Below are 21,350 nucleotides of genomic sequence, written 5' to 3' on the forward strand. Positions count from 1 at the left end.
TGGAGAGCACTGCATGGGCTACCCCAAGGCCTTTCTCCATTCAAATGTTAGGTGGTTTTCCACACAAAGCAACATCTTTTAATTCCTTTTAAAGAAAAAGGTGAAGGAAACTTGGGCGACTCCTTGCCTTCTAAATTCTTCTGCTGCTAGGTTTGAGTTAACCCTTTTTCTCCCAGAAGTCAGTAGTAGGATAAGAAAACTGGGCAGAAAACCATCAGTACACTTCTGATTGCACTCTAAGCAACCACCAATTAAACTTTTATTTTTGAGCTTTAAGCTTCAGATATGATAATGCAGTTTTCTGCCAGGTACTCTTCACCTGTGGGACTGGCTTATGACAGAAAAAGAAATTTATTGTGTAATAATAGCAACTGGCACAAATGTAAACATACCAGGTTTGGGACAGAAACCTTATTACCAATAAGTTTAACGTTTCTAAGGATTTGGTCAAGGGACATTCATTTGGTACATGGGAGCAACACACACCTCTTTGATTTTTTTTAAACTGATGTTTCATATATAGTATATTGAGGAAACTTGTATTTCAAATCTTTTTTTAAAAAAAAGGTGTAAAAAAATAAATAGGTGTTTGAACACAAATAAACTCACACTTAAATGCATGCCTATCAATGCCCCAGGTTTCTGGAACTTGCAGTGAGTGATGAAGTACTGCTTGAGCTGAGATGACAACACTGCAAACACATCCCATAGAGCTAGGATGGACAGGAGATTTTGGAAGCATAAAGTCAAAAGTGTTAATATACGGATGAAGACAAACACACAGAAACAGCAACCCATATATGCACAAACTCCCCAGTGTGGACACAACCCCTGTATTCCCTTCTAGGTCTCAGGAAGTGCTTAGTAGAATAATGTATTTGTAATTATTAATCTTTATTGTATGGCTAAATACACACTTCTGTTTACAGTGCATCCAGTGTACTCCCGCTGGGAATGGGTTGCCAACTGTTGGCAAAACTGGCATTCTAAATGGTTATATTAGAAAGTCACTCAGGTAACAGTTTGCTCCTTTGAACTGGGGAATGCGTGTTTCTGTCTTAATAGCAGGTGCCCAGTTGCTGAAATGCTCTGCACATCGTCATTTGTCTGTGAACTTCAGAGGAATAAAATAGGTACTCCTGGAAGAAAAGCTCAGTGTCCGCACAAAACATTAGAAATGGCTGTCAACCACAAAAGCATACATTCATGCATGCACAGAAGTGTCTTTTCAATATTCAGAACTTTTGGGGTTCGACGTTTGCGAGGGGGCGGGGAAGGTCATCTTCTCGATTCAGGGCGACATTTGTTGCAACCTTCAGGCTTCGCTCCCTTTAAACATCCAGCCTGCCGAGGAGTTCTGCAGAACTCAACACCTTGCTCGCTGCTTCCTGACAATTAAACCACCTTCCTGCAGTTTTGGATTTCTTTGCTCGCCCGCCGAGCGAGTCCCTTTGCCGAGGTTCCTTTCCCAGGCAACAACTTCAGGTCCTCCTCCTCCTCCTCCTCTGCGCTCCCTTTGCGCACGGGGCTTGCGCCGGGCTCTGCGCCCGCCTTAGCAACCAGGACCTTGCCGGGCGTGGAAGGCGGAGAGGATTTCTTTCAGCTGAGCGATCCACGGGGCGATCCAATCAGAGCTCCCGCTCCCACGTGGCCCCTTCAGCAGCCGATCGCGTTCCGAAGAGAGCTCTGCCTCGGGAGAAGGGGAAGGGGATCTGGCCAGACGCGCGAGAGACCTTCTGGCAGGGCTCCTCGGCATGGATCGCGTCGCCCCGTTGCAGTGAAGTCCGCGGGCGTCGGCGGCGAGGCTCCCTCCTCTCGGCCAGCCATGGCTTTGGGGATGGTCGTCCGGCTGAAGCGCTTCGTGTGGCTCCTGCTGGGTGAGTGCTGCTTTGTGCCGATGCGTTTGGAGACGAGGACTTTGCGTAATGGAGGCGCGGGACACCGTAGTAATATGGGGAGAGCTGGGAAGTCTTCCTGCCATAATGTCAGTCGGTCTCCATCTAACAATTCACAGGACCTGCAATGCCCTGAGGGCAAATGACAGTGCCTGTAATGCCGTCCAGGAGATTTCCCACCCAGCGAGGGAGGGTGGGGTGGCTTTGAGACATTTTACTTCCTCAAACCCTTTGGCTGTGATGTGAGCTTCTTTTGTCCCCTTTAAGTGCTTTGATTGCACAAAATTTACTCTCTTCTATTTGCACCCAGCTTCTGCTTTATTTTCCCACACACGAGTGGGCAGATGTGAGACTTCTGTTAACCCCTGAAGTCAGCAAATCTCCAGCCAGCCAGCAGAGTTGAGGCAGGCTGCATCCCAAGGCAAGCTGGCTAGAAGAGTAACCTTGAGTAGTCAGGAAGAGGGTGTTGGAAACAAGGTTCAAATCCCTCCCTGAGGCAGCCACAGGGAGGGATTTGAACAGATCACCAACACTGCAGACCCTTTCACACATTACACACAACAAATCCAGGTTGGCCACCAGCTGCAGACCTGACAGCCAATCTTTGACCCATATATGTGTGTTTTCCCCCCAGCACTTTAAATTTCTCAGATGAATGCAACCCTTCAATGCCAGTACAAGAATCTGAACATGTATAGAATGCATTTCTATTCCTAAAGTGCACATGGGAATAAGGGACAAGGCTTTTGCCTACGCTGAGTGTGGCGGCTGCCTTGCATCCTTGAGCCACTTGCTTCCTGGAATTGGCTGCATGTAACAGACCATGTTCTATAAATTATAACACTTGTTTGTGCCACCCATGTAAATTCCCTCTTCCTCTGCTCAAACCATTTGCCTGCAGAGCTTTGTTGTTGTTTTATGTCCATCTTTTTCCTTTCCGGGATTTGATTGTATTACAAATCCTCTCTTGCAGCATATAGAAATCAACAGTGAAGGGAAGGTGCCTTGTGCTTTCAAGAAGCTAAGGATTCAGAAACATTGCTAGTATGTTTACATGCATCATTAGTCTGGGGGCGAGGGATCTGCATCTGGCTGGCAGCTAGATCCCTATCTCCCCTCACCCTGTGTGCCCACCTGTCAATCACCTGACATCAAAATGACATCATATAATTTCTCCTGTACATTTTTATTCCTCAGCTTAAACTTTGTGCAGATGTGTCACTGCTCAAGTTTTCACCTTTCCAGGGAGTTGCTTAAAATGGACAAATATATCAAAAGCAAGCAAAGGTTTAACAGAAATGGCCACTTAAATTATAAGGGATGTACAGAAAAGGAAGGTGAGTGTTGCCTAGTGGGGCTAGTAGGTTAATAGCCATCTTCTTACATGCTCATGGCTTGCTTTGTCCCACAATGTCACTGAGCATGTTTACTGCACAGGTTTTCTTCAGTGTATTGCTCAGGTGTCCTGAGAAGGCTATGCTGTGAGGCAAGGATTTGCACCACTGTGTTTGCCTGTTGCCTGTGGCACTGCAGTCAAGCGTGGTCACCTTTGGTATCACAATTTGCTATTGCAATAATGTTATACCAGTGGAATAGATGACCCTGCCTTGCAGTGGAGGGTAAAAGTAAGTGACCTTTCTGCTCCCTTGCAGCGCTATAAGTTTATGTGTTGCCTTATTGGTGACAGTAATGCAAATTATGTTTGGAGAATATGAAGTTGAAACTCTTTCCTTGGAATGGAAATGAAGCAAAGTGTTTCCTGCTTGGCAGGGGGTTGGACTCGATGGCCCTTGTGGTCTCTTCCAACTCTATGATTCTATGAAAACAGCTGGGTCACTGTAGTCATGCACCAGTCTTCAGCCTGTGGGTCAAAACCCACAAATGGATAGCAAGCAAGGCTATCTCAGGTGGGTTGTAGCAAAGCTGTTGCTGCTCTGCTGGACTCTAGCTAAGGTTGACCAGACCAAAGGATCACAAAATGCAGTGTCTGGGCTGGAACACATTGTTTTGATGAGACACTCATTTCAACAATTTCCATGAATGCTGGCTGCAAAGAGGCAGGAGAAAGGCAATTTTCAGTATTTTTCAGTAAGAAAGACTTTTCTGGCCAACTATATGCCCCACCTTCCTATAGCTCTCTATGGAGTAAGGACGCTCTGTTCACTTTCTGGTCTGTTTCTCTGGCTTTCTAGACTTCCTCTACAACTGGAAGTATGCTGGGACTATAATGCAGACGTTTGCTTTGTAGTGGGTAGAAGGAGGAACGGTCTTCTGTTCTTCGGAGGAGAAGCAGCAATAATTCCCTCCTCCACACGCTAAAATCTACCCCACCACTTAGAACTCAGCACAACATTCTTCCCTTGTAGCTCACCAGAACACAAGCTAAAAAACAAATTTGTGGGAGGGTATCTAGTGAAGACAAGCATCCACTGGGGACACAGAGCCGCCAGGAATTGAGACAAGGAGTTGCAGAAAAGAATCCTTGATCTCTGTTGTGGCACAACCTTAAAAGTGCAATTTCAGCAACTAATATTACCAAAGTTTTGGATGTCAGTTAGTGAAGTGCACTTAGAATTGGCAAGTGAAGCAATCATTCACCCGTTGCCATTTGGTAGCACCTGTCTTCGTGAGCAGGCTTCTCAACAATGGTGATCCTCAAAACAAAAACAAAACCCCAATTTGGTTGTACAAGGTGAGCTGTGGGTTAGCTTTTCACGTATCACCCCCCACTGGAATTAAATCTGAAATAATGTTTGCTCAGATGTCTCATTGAAATGGTGAGTCAATCAATCAATCACTGGTTTTCAATAGCTTCTCAGTCTTTTGGCTAAGAAAAAGTGTAAAAATCACTGGTTTTCATTTCACACTAATGCCAAAGTAGCACTATGTATGTTGCTTTGGGAATTACCATTTCAATAGAAGTGAAGTGTCTTAGTAGTACTATGAAGTACGGTATAAATCAAATGTGAATCTGTGAAAGCGGATAGTGTGGAGGTCAGAGGTGGGTCTCAGGCCGGGGCACTTAAACCTATAGAACTGCAGAGTTGGGCTCATCTAGTCCCCTGGAATGTAGGAAAGACTCATCGAATCATAGAGTGAAGATCACTGTGTGGGCGTATTGTGACAGCCTCTTTAAAACAGACACGTCAGAAAATAAAATGGCTTCTAAACATAATAACAAGATGCAATGTGAATTGAATCATAACAACAAATGACCAAGGAGCTTGTTATAAATAAACAACACTCATTTCCCCATCACATTTTGACTGTAGAACCATCTGGCACTGACACATATTAAAAAGTAAATTCACTGTTTCAGAGCAGATCTAGAGCACACAGATTCTCAGGCTTGATATACCAGGCAGTGGTACAACTGCATGAATTGCAGCCTTTGGGCTCAGTGGTCTTACCACTGAGGACCACTTTAGGGGAGGACGTCTTTAGATGGCTGCAGGTGTCACTTTAGAAGCACATCTTCACTTGATTCTCTCTGGTTAAGCTAAGATGCTTTATGTTGCTTTTATGCTTTTATTCAGTTGCTTTATGCTGGACATAATACAGAATTTAGTTTGTGGGAGAAACTGTGGAAAACTGATTTAAAATTTACAGCTTGTTGTGTGCTGAAAGAGAATTATGAAAATGTTATATAGGTGGTACCTGACACCAAGTAAGCTAGCAAAGATGTACAAATCAGAATCAGGTAACTGCTGTTAATGTCAAGAAACAGAAGGTATGTTTTACCATATGCAGAACTAGCAAGCCATCAGAATAAGAGATCAAGAAGACTGGAAAATGTTTGTAGAATACCGTATTTACTCAAATGTAATGCACACCTCTTTTGGCCAAATTACGTCATGATAATTAGGGTGTGCATTAGATTGATGGCGCATTTACATTCAAGTAAATATGGTATGTAACCATTGTATGTAATCATTGTAAGCAAATTAAAACATTAGCAGAATTAGAGTAAAATCAGCAGTATAAATTATGTTGGGATAAAATGAGAAAGAGAGGTTATGGAGTGATTAAATTATGCAGCAGAAATGGATAGAAAGTGCCATGGAAGTGCGGGGGGCGGGGGAGGGAAGTCGATGTTTTTGGTGAATATGGAAAACTAACAATGAAAATCATCAATATGTGTTGTTGTTTTTAAAAATACATTGGTTCCAATTTGGTTTGTTTTTTACATTAAAAACTTCCAAGGCTCTTGTTACTCCAAAAATATCAAATATTTTTGTACACTTGCAGGCTTCTTGAGGCATTGCTTCAGTCACAATGATGAAAAATGAAATTGTCATACAGATTGTGGGATTCTTTTTGAGGTCAGGTCCACTGCTTTGCGTCTTGCTTCTTGCTGTGCACTTTCCTTTGCGGAAAGACTAGTGAATAATGCATTGGGCTGTGCTATATATATAATGGACTTATCTGTACAACATAATTAACTATTTACTACTTGTTTAGCTTGTAACTCTTCACTAGGAAACAGAAGACGCTACAAGTCAGACCCTCTTTGGTTTTAAAGTTATTTTTATTGTCTAAGAAATAGCAAAGTGATCATATTATGGTTTGGGGAAAATGTTTCTTTTGTATAAGATTTTTTATTACAATTTTATCATAATACAGTAAAATTACAACTACAAAAAAAGAAAAGAAACAGAGAATTGAAAGAAAGGGACAATAGAAATAAAGGAAAAATAGGAAGAAAGAAAATTTGATTATTTAAAACCTTCAGTCCATGTGAACATCCATCTTCTCCACTTTTTGTAAAACAATATTTCGTGTAAGTCAAGGTGTCTCAGAATCATTCATTTTTTCCCTACAAAAAGTTAAAGATAGGTTCCCTAATTGTTATTATTATTAATAAATATTAACCATACTCTTTTTTTAATTTTACCTCTATTATTATTGTTGTTATTGTTATTATTTATTGAATTTATATACCGCCCTATACCTGGGGGTCTCAGTGCGGTTCACAGAATAAAATTAATTCCCACCACCTTTACTCCATATTGAATAATAATAAATTCTTTCATCCATGTCCGTATTAAAGTCTACACACACACACACTGGGTCAGTATTCCATTTTTGTTTCTCATTATAGCTAGTTCATATCCAGTTCCCTATGTTTAGTTCCATTTCCTGTTGTGTTTACGATAGCATCCCAATCTCCTCCTCTAGCACATTCCATTTTCATACCATAACTTTAACAGCACCATTCCCTGAATTCGATCCAGGTTGTATGCAGAGTCCTCCCTCTCTGCTAGAACTATAGAAAAACCAGGACTGAAGTCTCAAAGCTTTCCCCCCTCTCCACTCCATCAGTGCTATATCCAGATAATTCTCCAAATCAGCATTTTTTATTTTATTTTCTACTTTACCTCCAAATCCTTGTATGGAAGTCATTCCATTTCTACATGACCACCTGCGTCTTTCAGTTTAATTATTTCTTGATCCAGTCCTGCCAGCTTTTCCTCAATTTTGTCTGAAGCCGCTGCATATACCCATTTCCATTTTCCATCTCATATTCCTCTGGCTCATTTTTCCTCATCCTTTGACTGATTTTCTTCTTCATCATCAAACATTGATCAATCATTTTTAATTGTTCAGCCATCAACTGTTTAACAATACCACTGTCATTGATCGATCCAAAAGTTCCTTTGTCATACTGGAGGCTTTTAACGCCCTAGATACTATTAGTCATTCAGTCCACCTTAATGTTTCCCCTTTAAATCAGTCTTGGACTTCCACAGCTGTGACTGTATTATCTCCAAGTAGATTCCATTCTGACAGCTAATTATAGTTACAGCCGTACCTTGGTTCTTGAGCGCCTTGGTACTTGTACTTTTTGGCTCCCCAACACCGGTTTTCGAATGTTCTTTGGAAGCTGAACGTCCAACGCGGCTGCAGGAGTTTCCTGCAGACAATCGGAAGCCGCACCTTAGTTTTCAAACAGTTCCGAGAGTTAGACGGACTTCCGGAACGGGTTAAGTTTGACAACCAAGGTACCATTGTACTTCACTTTCAATTTCCCCACTCCTTTAGTGGCAGGAAACAAACAATAATAATAATTAAGGATTTTTAATACGCTCCATAGGGAACTTTGCCCTCTGTTATCAGGAGTGGAAGGGTGTTTGTTGGTGTCACAGAGCCAAGGTAGAGCAAATAACAGTAGTTCTGAAGTAAATTAGAGCAGTCTTCCAGGAGACTGTGTACACACTATCCCTGTAAAGCACATCCAAAGCACACACCCCCTCAAAGAATTCAGTTTGTTAAAGGTTGCTAAGAATTGTAACTCTGTGTTGTGTAAAGCTCAGTGTTCAGAATACTCTGAAGGAAAGAAGGTGCTTTAAAGATATGATGTGTGCATAGCCAGAGAAGCTGCAATGGAGCAACTGTGAATAAATTTGGAGGCTTTGTGAGGAGATGAGGCCTTTGCTTCCTCAGTGATTAGAAAAAATCAATCTGTCTTTCTTATGGTCAACGACTTAGACCAGACAGCAGAAATAACATGCATAACTACATCAGCACCAAGGGGCAGAAGTAGTAGATAAAATCCCAGCTGATATCAAACTATTTGCTGCAAAAGCACCAGACATTTACTATACAGGCTAGACAAAGTCAAAGCTGACCCAGAAGCCCATGTTCAGGGGTAGCTGAAGAGGCCCATGAGGTAGATGAGCAGCAGATAGCTGAGAATGTAAGAAAAGCCCATCTTGGATTACCATCTGATCAAGCATCCAATTTCCCATAGTTGCTAACCAGATGTCTTCAAGGGCAGGGCTTGAAGGCAACTGTGTAGGGCTGGGTATGGCTGGCACCAACCTCCACAGGTAAAGATTGATGGATCCAATGCGTTGTTGCCTGGCTGCTGGCCGTCCAGTGCTGTCTCACCCTTCCTGCAGGTAGAGGCAGAGAGGCAGTAGATATCTGTGCCCTTTGCATACTCATCATGAGCACCTCAGCAGGTGGGTTTCCCAGGACCCAACAACTGGCGTACCCTAGAGACAGGCCCAAAAATGGGAGAAACCCAAATGTCTGTGAGTGGGACCTACCTGCCCTGTAGAAGAGCCTGGGATCATGGACAGAAAATGGACATTCAGGACACTGGCTTGAGCGAAGCTGATCTAGCTAAAGGCTAGCAAGCGGACCTTAGACCCGCAGCTTGGACTAAGGCATGAGTCAGTTGGCCAGGGAACCAGTTTAGGAAGAAACTAGCAAGACTTCACCATTTGTCACTGATAGACTTTCTTCCGACACTTTTCTTTCATCTCCATGGAAATGGGCCTTGAGATTCCTTGCCAAGAAACCGGAATCCCTACAGACATGGAATTCTGTTCAGCCCCAGAACAAAGGAAAACCACAGCTCACCATGGGGAATCTGTGCACTGCAGGAGGAGGGAGTCTTGCTGCAACTGAATGTTTTGAACATTCTGCTGCAACAGGGTGTCTCTTCTGCAAAGGAAACAAGGTGTTCAGGAAAGGGTTTAGCTGCTTAGGTTTTGTGTTTAAGTGCGGAGGGTGCAGTAGCGGAAAATGCAGGCATGTTTTAGTTGCCTTCACGGAAATAAGCACGTACTTTGTGGGACCATGCCTTCAGGTGAAGAGCTAAACATTACTTGGTTGTGTTGTCTTTTTTGTTTTACAGGTTTTTTATTCCTGTATGCTGTCCTGTGAGCCACATAGAGACCCATGGTATTCACTTCTGATACCCACAGGCATGCGCAATACCCTTCCGAATACTGGAATGTTTATGCAAGCCAGTTCAAAATGGAAAGGGTTAAAAAAGTATTTTCATAGTTCTTTAATATCATAAAGCCATGAGTGCAATCCATGCAAATCCACTGGAGCATATTGAATGCTACTTGAGATGGTGATGAACAGTTTGATCAAAATGTTTTGCATTTTGGTAGGCAGAAAAGACCAAGGAGAAAAGCTAATCAGTGGGTCATTGCCTGCCTCTCCACAGAAATGGACAGCAGCTGCAGCCCCAGCCACCTGCCCAGCTCTTAGCTTTGGGTTCACTCCCAACTGAGAGCTAGGAAGCGCTTGACATTGATAGATGATTGGTCAAACTCCATCAAGGCTTTGGAGAATCATTAATCACCTCTAGGACATGCAATAAAGTAGAAAAACTGGGGAGCAGCTCTCGGTTTTAGATTTCATCACAAGCATTTCATGCAATCCTATGATTGCTGAGGGAGAAGCCTCTGAGGGCTAATATGTCATCAGCCTGAAGCTGCGAATGCTTTTAATTCAGGGAATGCATTGCCTTTGTACTGGGGGGAGGGGGGGGTTGGCAACGCTGGGAAGTTATAAGGAGCTGAAGGGTATAAAGGGATATGTTATCCTGATTTGGTTTGTTACTGTGTTGGATCCATGTTTATACAGAGTGGCTGGGGAAATCCAGCCAGATGGGCGGGGAGTAATAATAATAATAATAATAATATTAGCAATTACAGTTTCTAAAAACAAACATTTTTTGCTGAACATTTCCTTAGCCCCTTGCTTTGCTTGTAGAGTTCCAGACACCTTGGAAGCAGGGCCAGACTCCAACATGGGGGTAGGATCCAAAAACATGGGTGGTGGTGTTTTTAATCCTTACATGAGCTGAACATGTAATGAAATATTTTACTTAACCAAATATTTGGATTTTAACTCTTTTCTGCGAATGAAATGGACTTCACAGTCGCAGAATGGGAGTGCCCCACATTCTTCTTTCTCTGTGAACCCCTCCCCGCCCCCCACAAAAAGTCTGCCATTGGTGGCTAGAAGACTCTTGGGAATGGTGTGGAACAGGGTGCCTGGAGCTGAGGGTGAGAGAGCAATTTGAAGGAAGTGGTGCCTTCCTTATGTGAACAGAAGAGCAACATCCAATCATTTCTGTCACCTGAGCTGCACTTGGGGTGTCCCCGTCACAAGGTTCATTGCCACAAGAATGACAATGGTGACTCTCTGAGAATCTGGCTGTAGTATTGCAGTGTTTAGTGGAGCTGTCTACATTGCAGGAGGTTGGATTAGATGACCCTCGGGGTCCATTACCAACTCTGTAGTTGTATGATTCTGGTAAGGATGGATCCAAACTACAAGAAACAAGAAAGAAGATTCCACCTAAACATTAGGAAGAACTTCCTGACAGTAAGAGCTGTTCGACAGTGGAATTTGCTGCCAAGGAGTGTGGTGGAGTCTCCTTCTTTGGAGGTCTTTAAGCAGAGGCTTGACAACCATATGTCAGGAGTGCTCTGATGGTGTTTCCTGCTTGGCAGGGGGTTGGACTCGATGGCCCTTGTGGTCTCTTCCAACTCTATGATTCTATGATCTGTGATACATATGTGTCTACCCTTCCACCCACTGCTACTAATCAGGTTGAAGTCTTAGAAGATTAGCTGCTGGCTTCTTTTTTAGGACTGCCCAAAGAAGAACAAAGGGACGCAGGTGGCGCTGTGGGTTAAACCACAGAGCCTAGGACTTGCCGATCAGAAGGTCGGCGGTTCGAATCCCCGCAATGACGGAGTGAGCTCCCGTTGCTCAGTCCCTGCTCCTGCCAACCTAGCAGTTCGAAAGCATGCCCAAAGTGCAAGTAGATAAATAGGTACTGGCGGGAAGGCAAACAGCATTTCCGTGCGCTGCTCTGGTTCACCAGAAGCAGCTTAGACATACTGGCCATATGACCCGGAAGCTGTACGCTGGCTCCCTAGGTCAATAAAGCCAGATGAGTGCCGCAACCCCAGAGTCGTCCGCAACTGGACCTAATGGTCAGGGGTACCTTTACCTTTTTAAAGAAGAACAGGATGCCACAGTGATTAGTTTACTCATACATTTGCTTTATTTTGACAATATTTTGTAAAAATAAACATTAAATTGATGTTTCTGAGCACATTATTTCTCAAAATAGGAATGCATTTTGGTACATTTTTAATCAAAAACTGTAGCACATTATGTATGTAAGTATGTCTGTATTTATGAACATTTATAAGGCACATAATTTTGAAAACAAATGTAAAAGCCAAGATAAGTGGTGGATAGCTTCATTTTGATCTACACATTAGTCCACTTAGTGTAGATCAGTTCAGCGTGTATCACAACTGGCAAAGATCAAATTTCTCACGTGTCCCTACTAATAAGCAGCTTAAAATATTTCTTAATGAACTCAAGTATCAGACGTGTAAATTACATTAAGCGTGATAGTGGAAAATCTCTGAGCTATTTTAAAAAATAGTCTTATGGAGAGTGTAGCACTTCTTATTTTGATCCCTGGGGGAAAATATTAGCTGGAGCTGGCCTCAGCAGGATTTATCCATTCTAAAGGAAATCAGCCCTGAGTGCTCACTGGAAGGACAGATCCTGAAGCTGATGCGCCAATACTTTGGCCACCTCATGAGAAGAGAAGACTCCTTGGAAAAGACCCTGATGTTGGGAAAGATGGAGGGCACAAGGAGAAGGGGACGACAGAGGATGAGATGGTTGGACAGTGTTCTCAAAGCTACCAGCATGAATTTGACCAAACTGCGGGAGGCAGTGGAAGACAGGAGGGCCTGGCGTGCTCTGGTCCATGGGGTCACGAAGAGTCGGACACGATTAAATGACTAAACAACAACAAAGCATATTTAAATTCAAATTCAAACTGTTGGATGCCCCGAGTTCTGTTGCTTTACCTTAGTTATAATCAATACAGTAGTTTGGGAACTCTGACTGGATTTGGAAAGAAATATGTACTATTTCTGTAAATTTGCAGAACTTGATGGAGGAGTGGATTATATATGGGTTGCATTTGTAAAAGCTGTAAGTTAGTGTATTTTACCATCATAGAGAGAGTGTTGGTCTATTTTGGTCAAAGGACTATCATGTGTCTCCATGGACTTCACAGGCTCTTTTTATATCCAGGATGGCCCTGGAGGAAGCGCAGGGCTGCCAACATTCTGGGCTGTTAATGCCTAGCAAATAGCCTGTACATGCGGAACTTGAATGTCATGAATGTCAGGCTCATATCCCCTAATGGAAATGATTGAGATAGCCAAGAACTATACTGAGTCTCTTTGCTTTCTGTGGACCAAATGAGATGTGATGTTATTCATGTCTTAGCCTTTGCACAACTGATTATTTTTTTTAAGGCAAGCAGTAACAATAGGAAAGGGCTGTCTTTAGTGGCATCAGTCATTATCCTGAGTCTAGTAAGGCAATTTCTGTTCCACACAGAAGTTTGATAGAGGCTTTCTAGCTCCAATTGTAATTGTTGACAAAGTAGCCAAACAGAGGGGAAAACAATTCTAAATCTGAATTATACTGTCATGCAATATCTCTGGCTAGGCAAGCAGATGTTTATCTTTTATTGATTTATTTATTGATTTATTATCTAATCAATAAAATAGTTTGTCAACTATTTACACCTGTTTTCTAGAATATATTTTTTAGGATTTTGGCTGCTACAGTTCTCCTTTCCATGGAATTGGAGGGTGATTGTAAAATTATGGAAGCGCAGTCCCACGATGGTGTCTTGACACTTCAGGTTGATCTCAGTAATGGCATTTCTTTATTTGTATTAATGTTTCTATCCCGGAAAAAACCCGGAAAAATTGAGGAGAAACCCAGGTTTTTTCTGTTTTTTCTCCAAATGGGGGGAAATGGCTTTGGGGGGAAATGGGGGGGGGGGGACTGGTTTGTTTTTTCTCTGGGTTTTTTCTAGGCCTTCCCATCTCTAATCTCATCAGAGACTTCTTTACATCTTCTCAAGATGTGTGGGCATTGCCAGAGACTGTTTGGGGGGCAATTGATTTCCTATCAGGGAATTCTCATACTGTCTTGGGAGGTGATCGAAATGCTTGGTCAGGACAAACAAATTTGTAAATATGTAGGCACCTTTTCAACAGATATTTCCTAAGCAAAAAGTTTAGTAAGAGTCAGCAGAATCTTACAACACTAGCTTATAGGGGTTTTTTTTCCTTTCTAATTTTGAATGACAGTCCTTTGGATGAACCAGCAGGCCACAGTACATACCTTTCATTGGGGGAGGGGGCAGTATAGTAGTTTTTTCTTAATTCCCCCTTCTTTACTTCCTGAGGTAAAAACCTCCTCAGCAGAGGATCATCTGGAAGGTGGCCATTATCCCACCAATTGCTTATTCAACTGACAGTTAGTCCAACTTATTAGATCTACCTCAAATTGGGATGCAGAGGAATCACTGCCCAATAGTGTTCTTTTCCTGCTAATGGTTGTTTATCCCAGGAGTGGAGAGAGACACATGGAGATGTTTCTGAGGGAAGGAACTCTAGCCTCTCTCTTGCACTGGTGACTTTGAAATGTGTTAGAATGAATCAATCAACTCAGTCCTGGCCTTTACCTTTCTTCCCCCTTTTTGTGTCTCCCTCCCCTTTCTGCCTTTCCATTTCAGCCCATCACTTTATGGTGGTCAGGGCATGCCATGAAGCCACCTATGGGCAGTACATCCAGGAATATTGTCTCAGCAAGTTTCAGTCTGACATGGAAACTCTCAGGAAGACTCTGTGGTGTGACTGGGATATGACTTTGGGGTGAGTTGAAATTGTTTTGTCCAGTGGGAAGAAAAGAGCTATGTAAACATCTAAGAAATGGCATGCTGGGATTCTGGAGTGTATCTCATAGCCTCCTGCATTGGTGTAGAGAACTGTTTTCTGCTTGCTAGACGAAAGGCTGCGCATCCACCCTTGTTCCAACTGGTCATATGCAATCTTCATAGTTGACCAACTAGGCTACTTTCAAGGTAATGACAGATAATTTGAGCAACCTGATAGCAAATGATGATTTGGTACATCCCCTGCCCCAGTTTTTCTTCTCATTCTGCTTCATAATCTAGCACAGCGTCCAACATTTGACAGAGTAAAATACGGAGACTTATTTTTAGCACATATTATTACAATGATTTCATCTGATCTAGTGGATGCAAGCCAAAAAATTGAAAATCCTTACATGAGGTGAACATGAAATGAAATATTTTACTTAAACAAATATTTGGAATTTAACTCTTTAGCCAAAACCCTGAAAATTGAAAAAAATATAAACATGGCAGCATGCGTTTGCAGAGAATAAAAGACCAAAACCAACTAAATGGGATGCAATACAAACCATTACATATCCTCCCAGTATAGTTATGTTGTAAGATGAGGAGTTTGAACAAGAGAGGGCTAATGAGGACAGGTTGACAGGAAGGGTTTCTTAGTCATCCACAGACCAGGTTATTATGAAAACAACAGGTAAAGCCAGAAACTGAGAGACATATTGGCAAAAGGACCCACCTAATACAGTCCTGGCTGGGAATGTTGCCACCAAGGTGCCAGCTCCAAACAAGGGAGGGCTCTTCGCCTCAGCGACTGGCTAGAGCAAGACAGAGAGACGCATCTGAGGCCTGAAAAATAACAGTAAAAAAAAAGGAGCCTTAGAGATTGCAACCTAAAAGCCCCCACTTTGGAATTCCAGGTGGTGAGAACAAACACACAAGGCAATTTATTTATTTATTTAGTTTGAGGAATTTATACCCTGCCTCCTGGCTGAGATTCTAAAGAGCCCTGAGACTGACCAAATGAAGCAGCCAGAGGTTTGTCCCTCACAAGCCAAGAAGTCATCACTGACGTCCCCTGGCTCTACTGACAGATGCAGGAAGCACTGCGAGGTGAGGAAGAGAAGGCCCACTTAAAGGAGCCACTGTGCTGCCTTTCCTTGAGATATCGCCAAGCCCTGCCAGATCCTGAGAACAGCCTTTCCCCATTCATGGCGGCAACTGCTCCTCCTCACAAACCGGCTCTGGCTTCAAGCCCCCACCAGCTTGGCAAGTCACCAACAGGGGCGGCCCATCCTGTTTCACCACCGGAAAGGTGTGTGGCAGTGGCTTCCGGCAAGATCTCTCTCACAAGCTCTGCAAGGTCTTGCCAGAAGACCCCTGCCCTGTGCCACCCCAGCAGCTGGGGGATTCCCCTGTGCAAGGCGGCTGCTTCATTCTGCCTCGTGGGAGGTGCTAGCCCTGGCCACCAAAAAGATACAGGGCAAAACTGTGTGCCAAACCACTCTATGCATCACCCCAAAACAGAATACACACTACCTTTCACCTGCTTGCCCTGAAACAAATAATTTAGTTCATTTGCATCCTACTAAGTTCACCCAAATCAGCTCCTCTTCAGTTAATTTACACTCTCAGTTAATTTCCCAGCGAGAATCAATCCTTTTCTTTTAGTCACTCCAGTCACCAGTCTTTACACACCCAAATTAATTTAAACTAAACTAAACACTAAACTAGGTTCAAAAGTAATTCTGGTATCCAGGCAAGATTGCCCCCTGCACCTGTTACTAAAAAGGGGGATAAAACTCAGGAAAGACTGGCAGGCAGAGTATTTTATGTGAGGAGGGGGTTGCACAGAACTTGCTTCTCTGCAGTTACTGCTTCTCTGCTCTTTGCTTGAAATTAGCCTACCAATCTAGGCAACCAGCAAGTCCAAATCTTGAATGCACTGAGGAGCTCTAATTGTTTCATGTCAGACAAAAGCGCCTGCTCCCTGATAATACACTTTATTTCTTCCTTTTAAGATTCCTTGCCATTGCTCCTTTCAGGTTATAGCAACAAACCTCTGCCATAGGGAATCCTAAATTAGAATAGAATAGAATAGAATAGAATAGAATAGATTCTTTATTGTCATTACACAAGTGCAACATTGCACAAGTGCAACGAAATTGGATGCCATCCCTTAAAAACAACAAAAGCAAAACAACAACAACAACCAAACAAACCACATTCCAGCCACACCCACACCAACACCCATCAAACTCCCAGGTCACACTATCGAGTTACAGCATTCAAAAAGGCCACAGCTCTTGGATAGAAACTGTTTTTCAGTCTATTTGTCCTTGACTTGATGTTTCTATATCTCCTGCCAGAAGGCAGTAGTGCAAACAGACTGTGTCCCGGGTGAGATGAATCCTGCAGGATGTTGTTTGCTTTCCTAAGACAACGGGAACCGTACAGTTCTTCCAAAGATGGGAGAGGATGACCAATAATCCTTTGGGCTGTGGTTATGACCTTCTGGAGCACCTTCCTCTCCCTAGCTGTACAACTGGAGAACCAAGCACAAATACAGTATGTCAGAATGCTCTCTATGGAGCCTCGGTAGAAGGACACCAGCAGTCTCTCACTCAGATTGTTCTTCTTCAAAAGTCTGAGGAAATAAATTCTCTGCTGGGCCTTCTTCACCAGAGCAGTGGTATTTGCGCTCCAAGTCATGCCCTGATCGATAGTTACTCCCAAAAACCTGAATTCCGCCACCCTCTCCACCCGTTCCCCGTTGATATACAAGGGCTGAATGTCCGCCTTTTTTTTCCTGTAATCCACCACCAATTCCTTGGTCTTAGCCGTATTAAGAGCCAGATTGTTCTCTCCACACCAAACACAGAGCCGCTCCACCTCGTCCCGATAGGCGGACTCATCCCCTCCTGAAATGAGCCCTACCACCGTAGTGTCATCAGCAAACTTGATGATTTTGTTGCTGGAATAGATGGCTGTACAGTCATACGTATAGAGAGCATAGAGCAGGGGACTCAACACACAACCCTGTGGTGAGCCGGTGTTAAGGCTAAGGGCTGTGGACATATGTGATTGTTTCTCTAATTGTTTCATGTCAGACAAAAGCGCCTGCTCCCTGATAATACACTTTATTTCTTCCTTTTAAGATTCCTTGCCATTGCTCCTTTCAGGTTATAGCAACAAACCTCTGCCATAGGGAATCCTAAATTAGTAGCAAAGATATAGAAAGATGAAAAGAAAATGATAGTCAGAAAAGGCCTTGGGGGATTTCAGAAGATTTTTCTTTGCTTTGCTTTGCTGATTCTGACTTTGCTTTCCAAATAACCAGCAAAGACAGCTTCACAGACTCCCCACCGCTGCATCTCCACAAACTATACCTTCCAGGGTTTACCCTTTTCATTCACAAGGTCATGAAGAAAACTGCTGGTGACTCCTGACTTCCTCCTTTGCGTGCTGTGTGCCTCCCAGTTTTGAAAAAGGAGAGAAGTGAACAAGGAATACTAATGCCAAGCGAAGCTCAGTGTTTTACATCTCCTCAATCGCCCTCTTTCCACCTGCCCTCTCTCCTTTCGGGGATGAGTGATCCACACAAAATGACCTGGGCTTATTTCCTCAAATATGATTTACGTGACAACAAACAAATGCACACGGAAAAAGAACCACCCTAAAGGCAAACAATCTATGGTCAGATGCCGCAGCAAATGACAGGCACTCGCCTCCATAGTCTCATCAACAGCTCCCTTATTCCTAGAGTAGCGATGGCGCTGTTACTACAAGAGAGCCAGCTGTCTCTCCTTGGCCCTTGGTTTTTTCCTTCTTTTCCAGTTGTTATTATTTCCACCTGCATCTGGGTGTTTCTTTTCAGGGCAGGGCAGAATTTTTCCTATGGGACAATGTGATTGGTGTGTTTTTCCTTCCTTCTCCTTCAGCTTATTGGTTGAGCTGTGCCAAGCTATGTTGTGCACAATGGGGGGGGAAAGCCCCCTAGGAAAATTTGTTGTCTCAGCCATCAGGCACAGACCTGATTGTACGGCCAACACCCATGGCCTGCCTCTCCCCCTGCCCGCCCCAGGCCTGCATTCTTGGCTGTGGTTTCAGCAGGAAGCTATGGGACACGCGCCAATCAGAAATGAAGCAGCATGTCCAACTCAAAACTGGCGCAGGAGGTGCAAGTAGGTTTGAAGGCAGAGTTGTATACAGTCTAACCACTTTGGTCCCATCATGAGCGCAAATAATCCTGAATGCACATTAAAAAAAAATGTTGTCTGGAAGAGCCCTTAGATTCCTTACAACAAAATTTGCTGAGAGAGAGAGAGCGCACCCCATTTACACCAGTCAGAGGGAAATATTTAAAGCTGAGCTCTGCCTGCCACAGATTGTACTTTTTCATGAAGTGGGGCGTCCTCTTTAGTAATGATAAATCTTTTGGAGGTGTAGATTAATACATTCAACACCTGTTATTTCTGGCTCTTTTTAGACAATTATCAGTGTGCCTGGCAAACAGTCACTGTGCATATTAATATGGATATAATGAAAGACCCAACACCATGTGACTATTCTGCCAAGGAACAGTGAAATGACAGGTCTTCCTACGCCTGCCTTCAGGCAACCTACGCTGGCAGTCAGCTGCCTTCGCACCCTGTAATCAACATTCTTTTAGAACCTGGCATGGCTTTCTGGGTACACGGCTGTTTGTTGCAGTAAATACACAATGTGTGAAAAGGAGCCAAATGGGAAGCGGACACTCTTGGCCAAGGCTGCCCACCCATGAAGCAGAGTGAAGCAGCTGCCTTGGGCAGTGAAAGGCCCAGAGACTGTGCCACGGGGTGCCCCTCCCATGCCACTGCCTCCACCACAAACAGAGAAGTGGCCCCGGCAGCAGTGGGATCTCACTGAAATCTCCTGAAAGCTCATGGAGCGCGAGAGATCTCGTGAGGTTTCAGAGACATCTTGCCATAAATCAGCACCACTGCCAGCACAGCTTCTCCACCAGCGGCGGCGGCAGCAGCACAGAGGTGATGCCGGCAGGGGGGGGGCAGCATGGTAGTGGGGGCAGAGCGGGCAGGACAGCACTTTCCCTTTCGCCTCAAGTGGCGTAATGGGAGGTGCCACCCCTGGTGTGGTGCCAATGCCATGAGTTCGAGATCTGTTTCAGCTCTCCTAAGCAGCTCACTGGTAAGCGTCTGATTCAGTAGCTCATAGGTCCCTGATTCCGCCTCTGGCATCTCCATGGCGATAACCAGGAGAGCCTGATGGCATAAATGGAGTCAGCGCAAGGCAGCTTTCAATATTCACATATCCTGGTTCCCAGCACCGCGATGCCCCTTTGTGATAAGCAGCAGTAATTTACATTCACATGCCGTAAAAGTACATAGTAGGCAGCATGTTCTGCAGCTCTGTTTTCCCAGTGCCGCGCATGTCTCAGTTTAGTATGCTTTATAATAACGAGACAATCCTACATGCAGTCAGAGAGACTGTTTTATATGTGCATTGGGTCGAATTATTTAAAGTCTTTCTACAAATGCCAACTCAGAAGTGGGGCTTATTTTCACATAAGAGGGTACTGGATTTCAGCCAATGACATATTTCATCAGCCAGGCTTTTAATGCATGTTAATATTGCGGGATATGGACTTTTTTTAACTTGCTTTGACTGCTGCTTAATGTTTTTTAGCTTTTATATTTTTAAAGTTTTGCTGCTGTAAGCTGCCTTGTTGGTCCGCTTTTTAAAAAGATGTTGTAGAAATTATTTTGTAAATAAAGAACGGGATGATACTCTGCAGTTTTAGCTGTGAATTCCGTAGTGGCAGCTGGAAGCAAAGTGAGAAAATAGGTGCTTCGATAAAGAGATGGAGCTGCAGGGCATGGGATAAGCATAGGAATGATCCAGGATGAAAACGTGTCGGGATATGAACAAAAGTTTCAGGGTTTTAGCCTCTTTCTTAGAATCTCAGGAGGAAGGAGTAAATCTATGAACCCCCCACCCCACCCCTGCATTTCATGATAGCCCTTTCCCTCTTTTCTAGGACAAAAAGCTACTGTACCTCAATAGCTTTTTCTGAGGAAAAAGCAGAACTGAGAGGCAGACACTTAAGTCAGGCATCAGAAATACATTTTGAAAACTTGTGGGCAAAGTTCCGCCAGGCCTTCAACTCCAATAGACGTGACCCTGGGCAAATCTAAAGGGAAATTGTGAATCATTTCATTGCAAGATTGTCCTCAGATGCAACATAGTCAGCTTTCAGGCCCTTCTCTAGTTGGGCCTTCCTGATGCATCATCAAGTAAGAGGACGGCAGTTATAGGAACCTACGAAGAGATTGCAGCTTGAGTTCTGAAGAAAGTTTGCAAAAATCTGAACTAATTGTGAAATCCTTATGTTCTTCCACAGCATACATTGAATTACCTGGCAGGATCAGGGTGTTTTTTAATGCTTACTGAAACACTGGCGGAGGAAGGTGTGTGTGTGTGGGGGGGTGCGGTGCGCACCGGGTGTCAGGCGTGAGGGTGGGTGACATCGCCGTGCCACACCCCCCCACTCGCTGTGCAGGAAGCACCCTGGATACTCGCTGCGCGGGCGGCGGACCACTAGGGATGATGCTGCCGCAGGTGGCTAGCAGCGCACCCCAATGCTTGTTGCACGGGCGACTAGCAGTGCCCCTCCCAATGCTCGCCGTGCGGGCGGCAGGTGGCTAGGGAAGCTCGCTGCAAGGGCAGCAAGCGATGCCCCCCTTACGCTTGCTGCATGGGCGGTGGGTGGCTAAGGACGCTCGCCATGCAGGCCGCTAGCCCCGCCCCTGTGGGCCAGCTAGCCCCGCCTCCACACTGTTCCAGGTGCCGGGCCAGGTAGCTCCGCCCCTGCTTCTGAACCCAGTTTCTGGATCTTTTAGTTAAGGCTCCCTTCTGAAGTTCAGGTCAGC

The 21,350-nt window shown here is 44.1% G+C and overlaps 1 protein-coding gene across 1 annotated transcript in view; it reads left to right on the plus strand.

Moving 5' to 3' along the window:
• Positions 1-1,687: 1,687 nt before the first annotated feature.
• The window catches only part of RAMP1 (receptor activity modifying protein 1), a 38,207-nt gene continuing 18,544 nt past the window's right edge, over positions 1,688-21,350 (plus strand). Inside the window, exons 1-2 of the mRNA XM_028704534.2 lie at positions 1,688-1,877; positions 14,281-14,419. Coding sequence (XP_028560367.1) covers positions 1,826-1,877; positions 14,281-14,419 — 191 coding nt within the window. The 5' untranslated portion in view covers positions 1,688-1,825. The remainder of the gene's footprint in view (positions 1,878-14,280; positions 14,420-21,350) is intronic.

This window comes from Podarcis muralis, chromosome 1 (genome assembly GCF_964188315.1).
Source record: "Podarcis muralis chromosome 1, rPodMur119.hap1.1, whole genome shotgun sequence".
Taxonomy (NCBI): Eukaryota; Metazoa; Chordata; class Lepidosauria; order Squamata; family Lacertidae; genus Podarcis; species Podarcis muralis.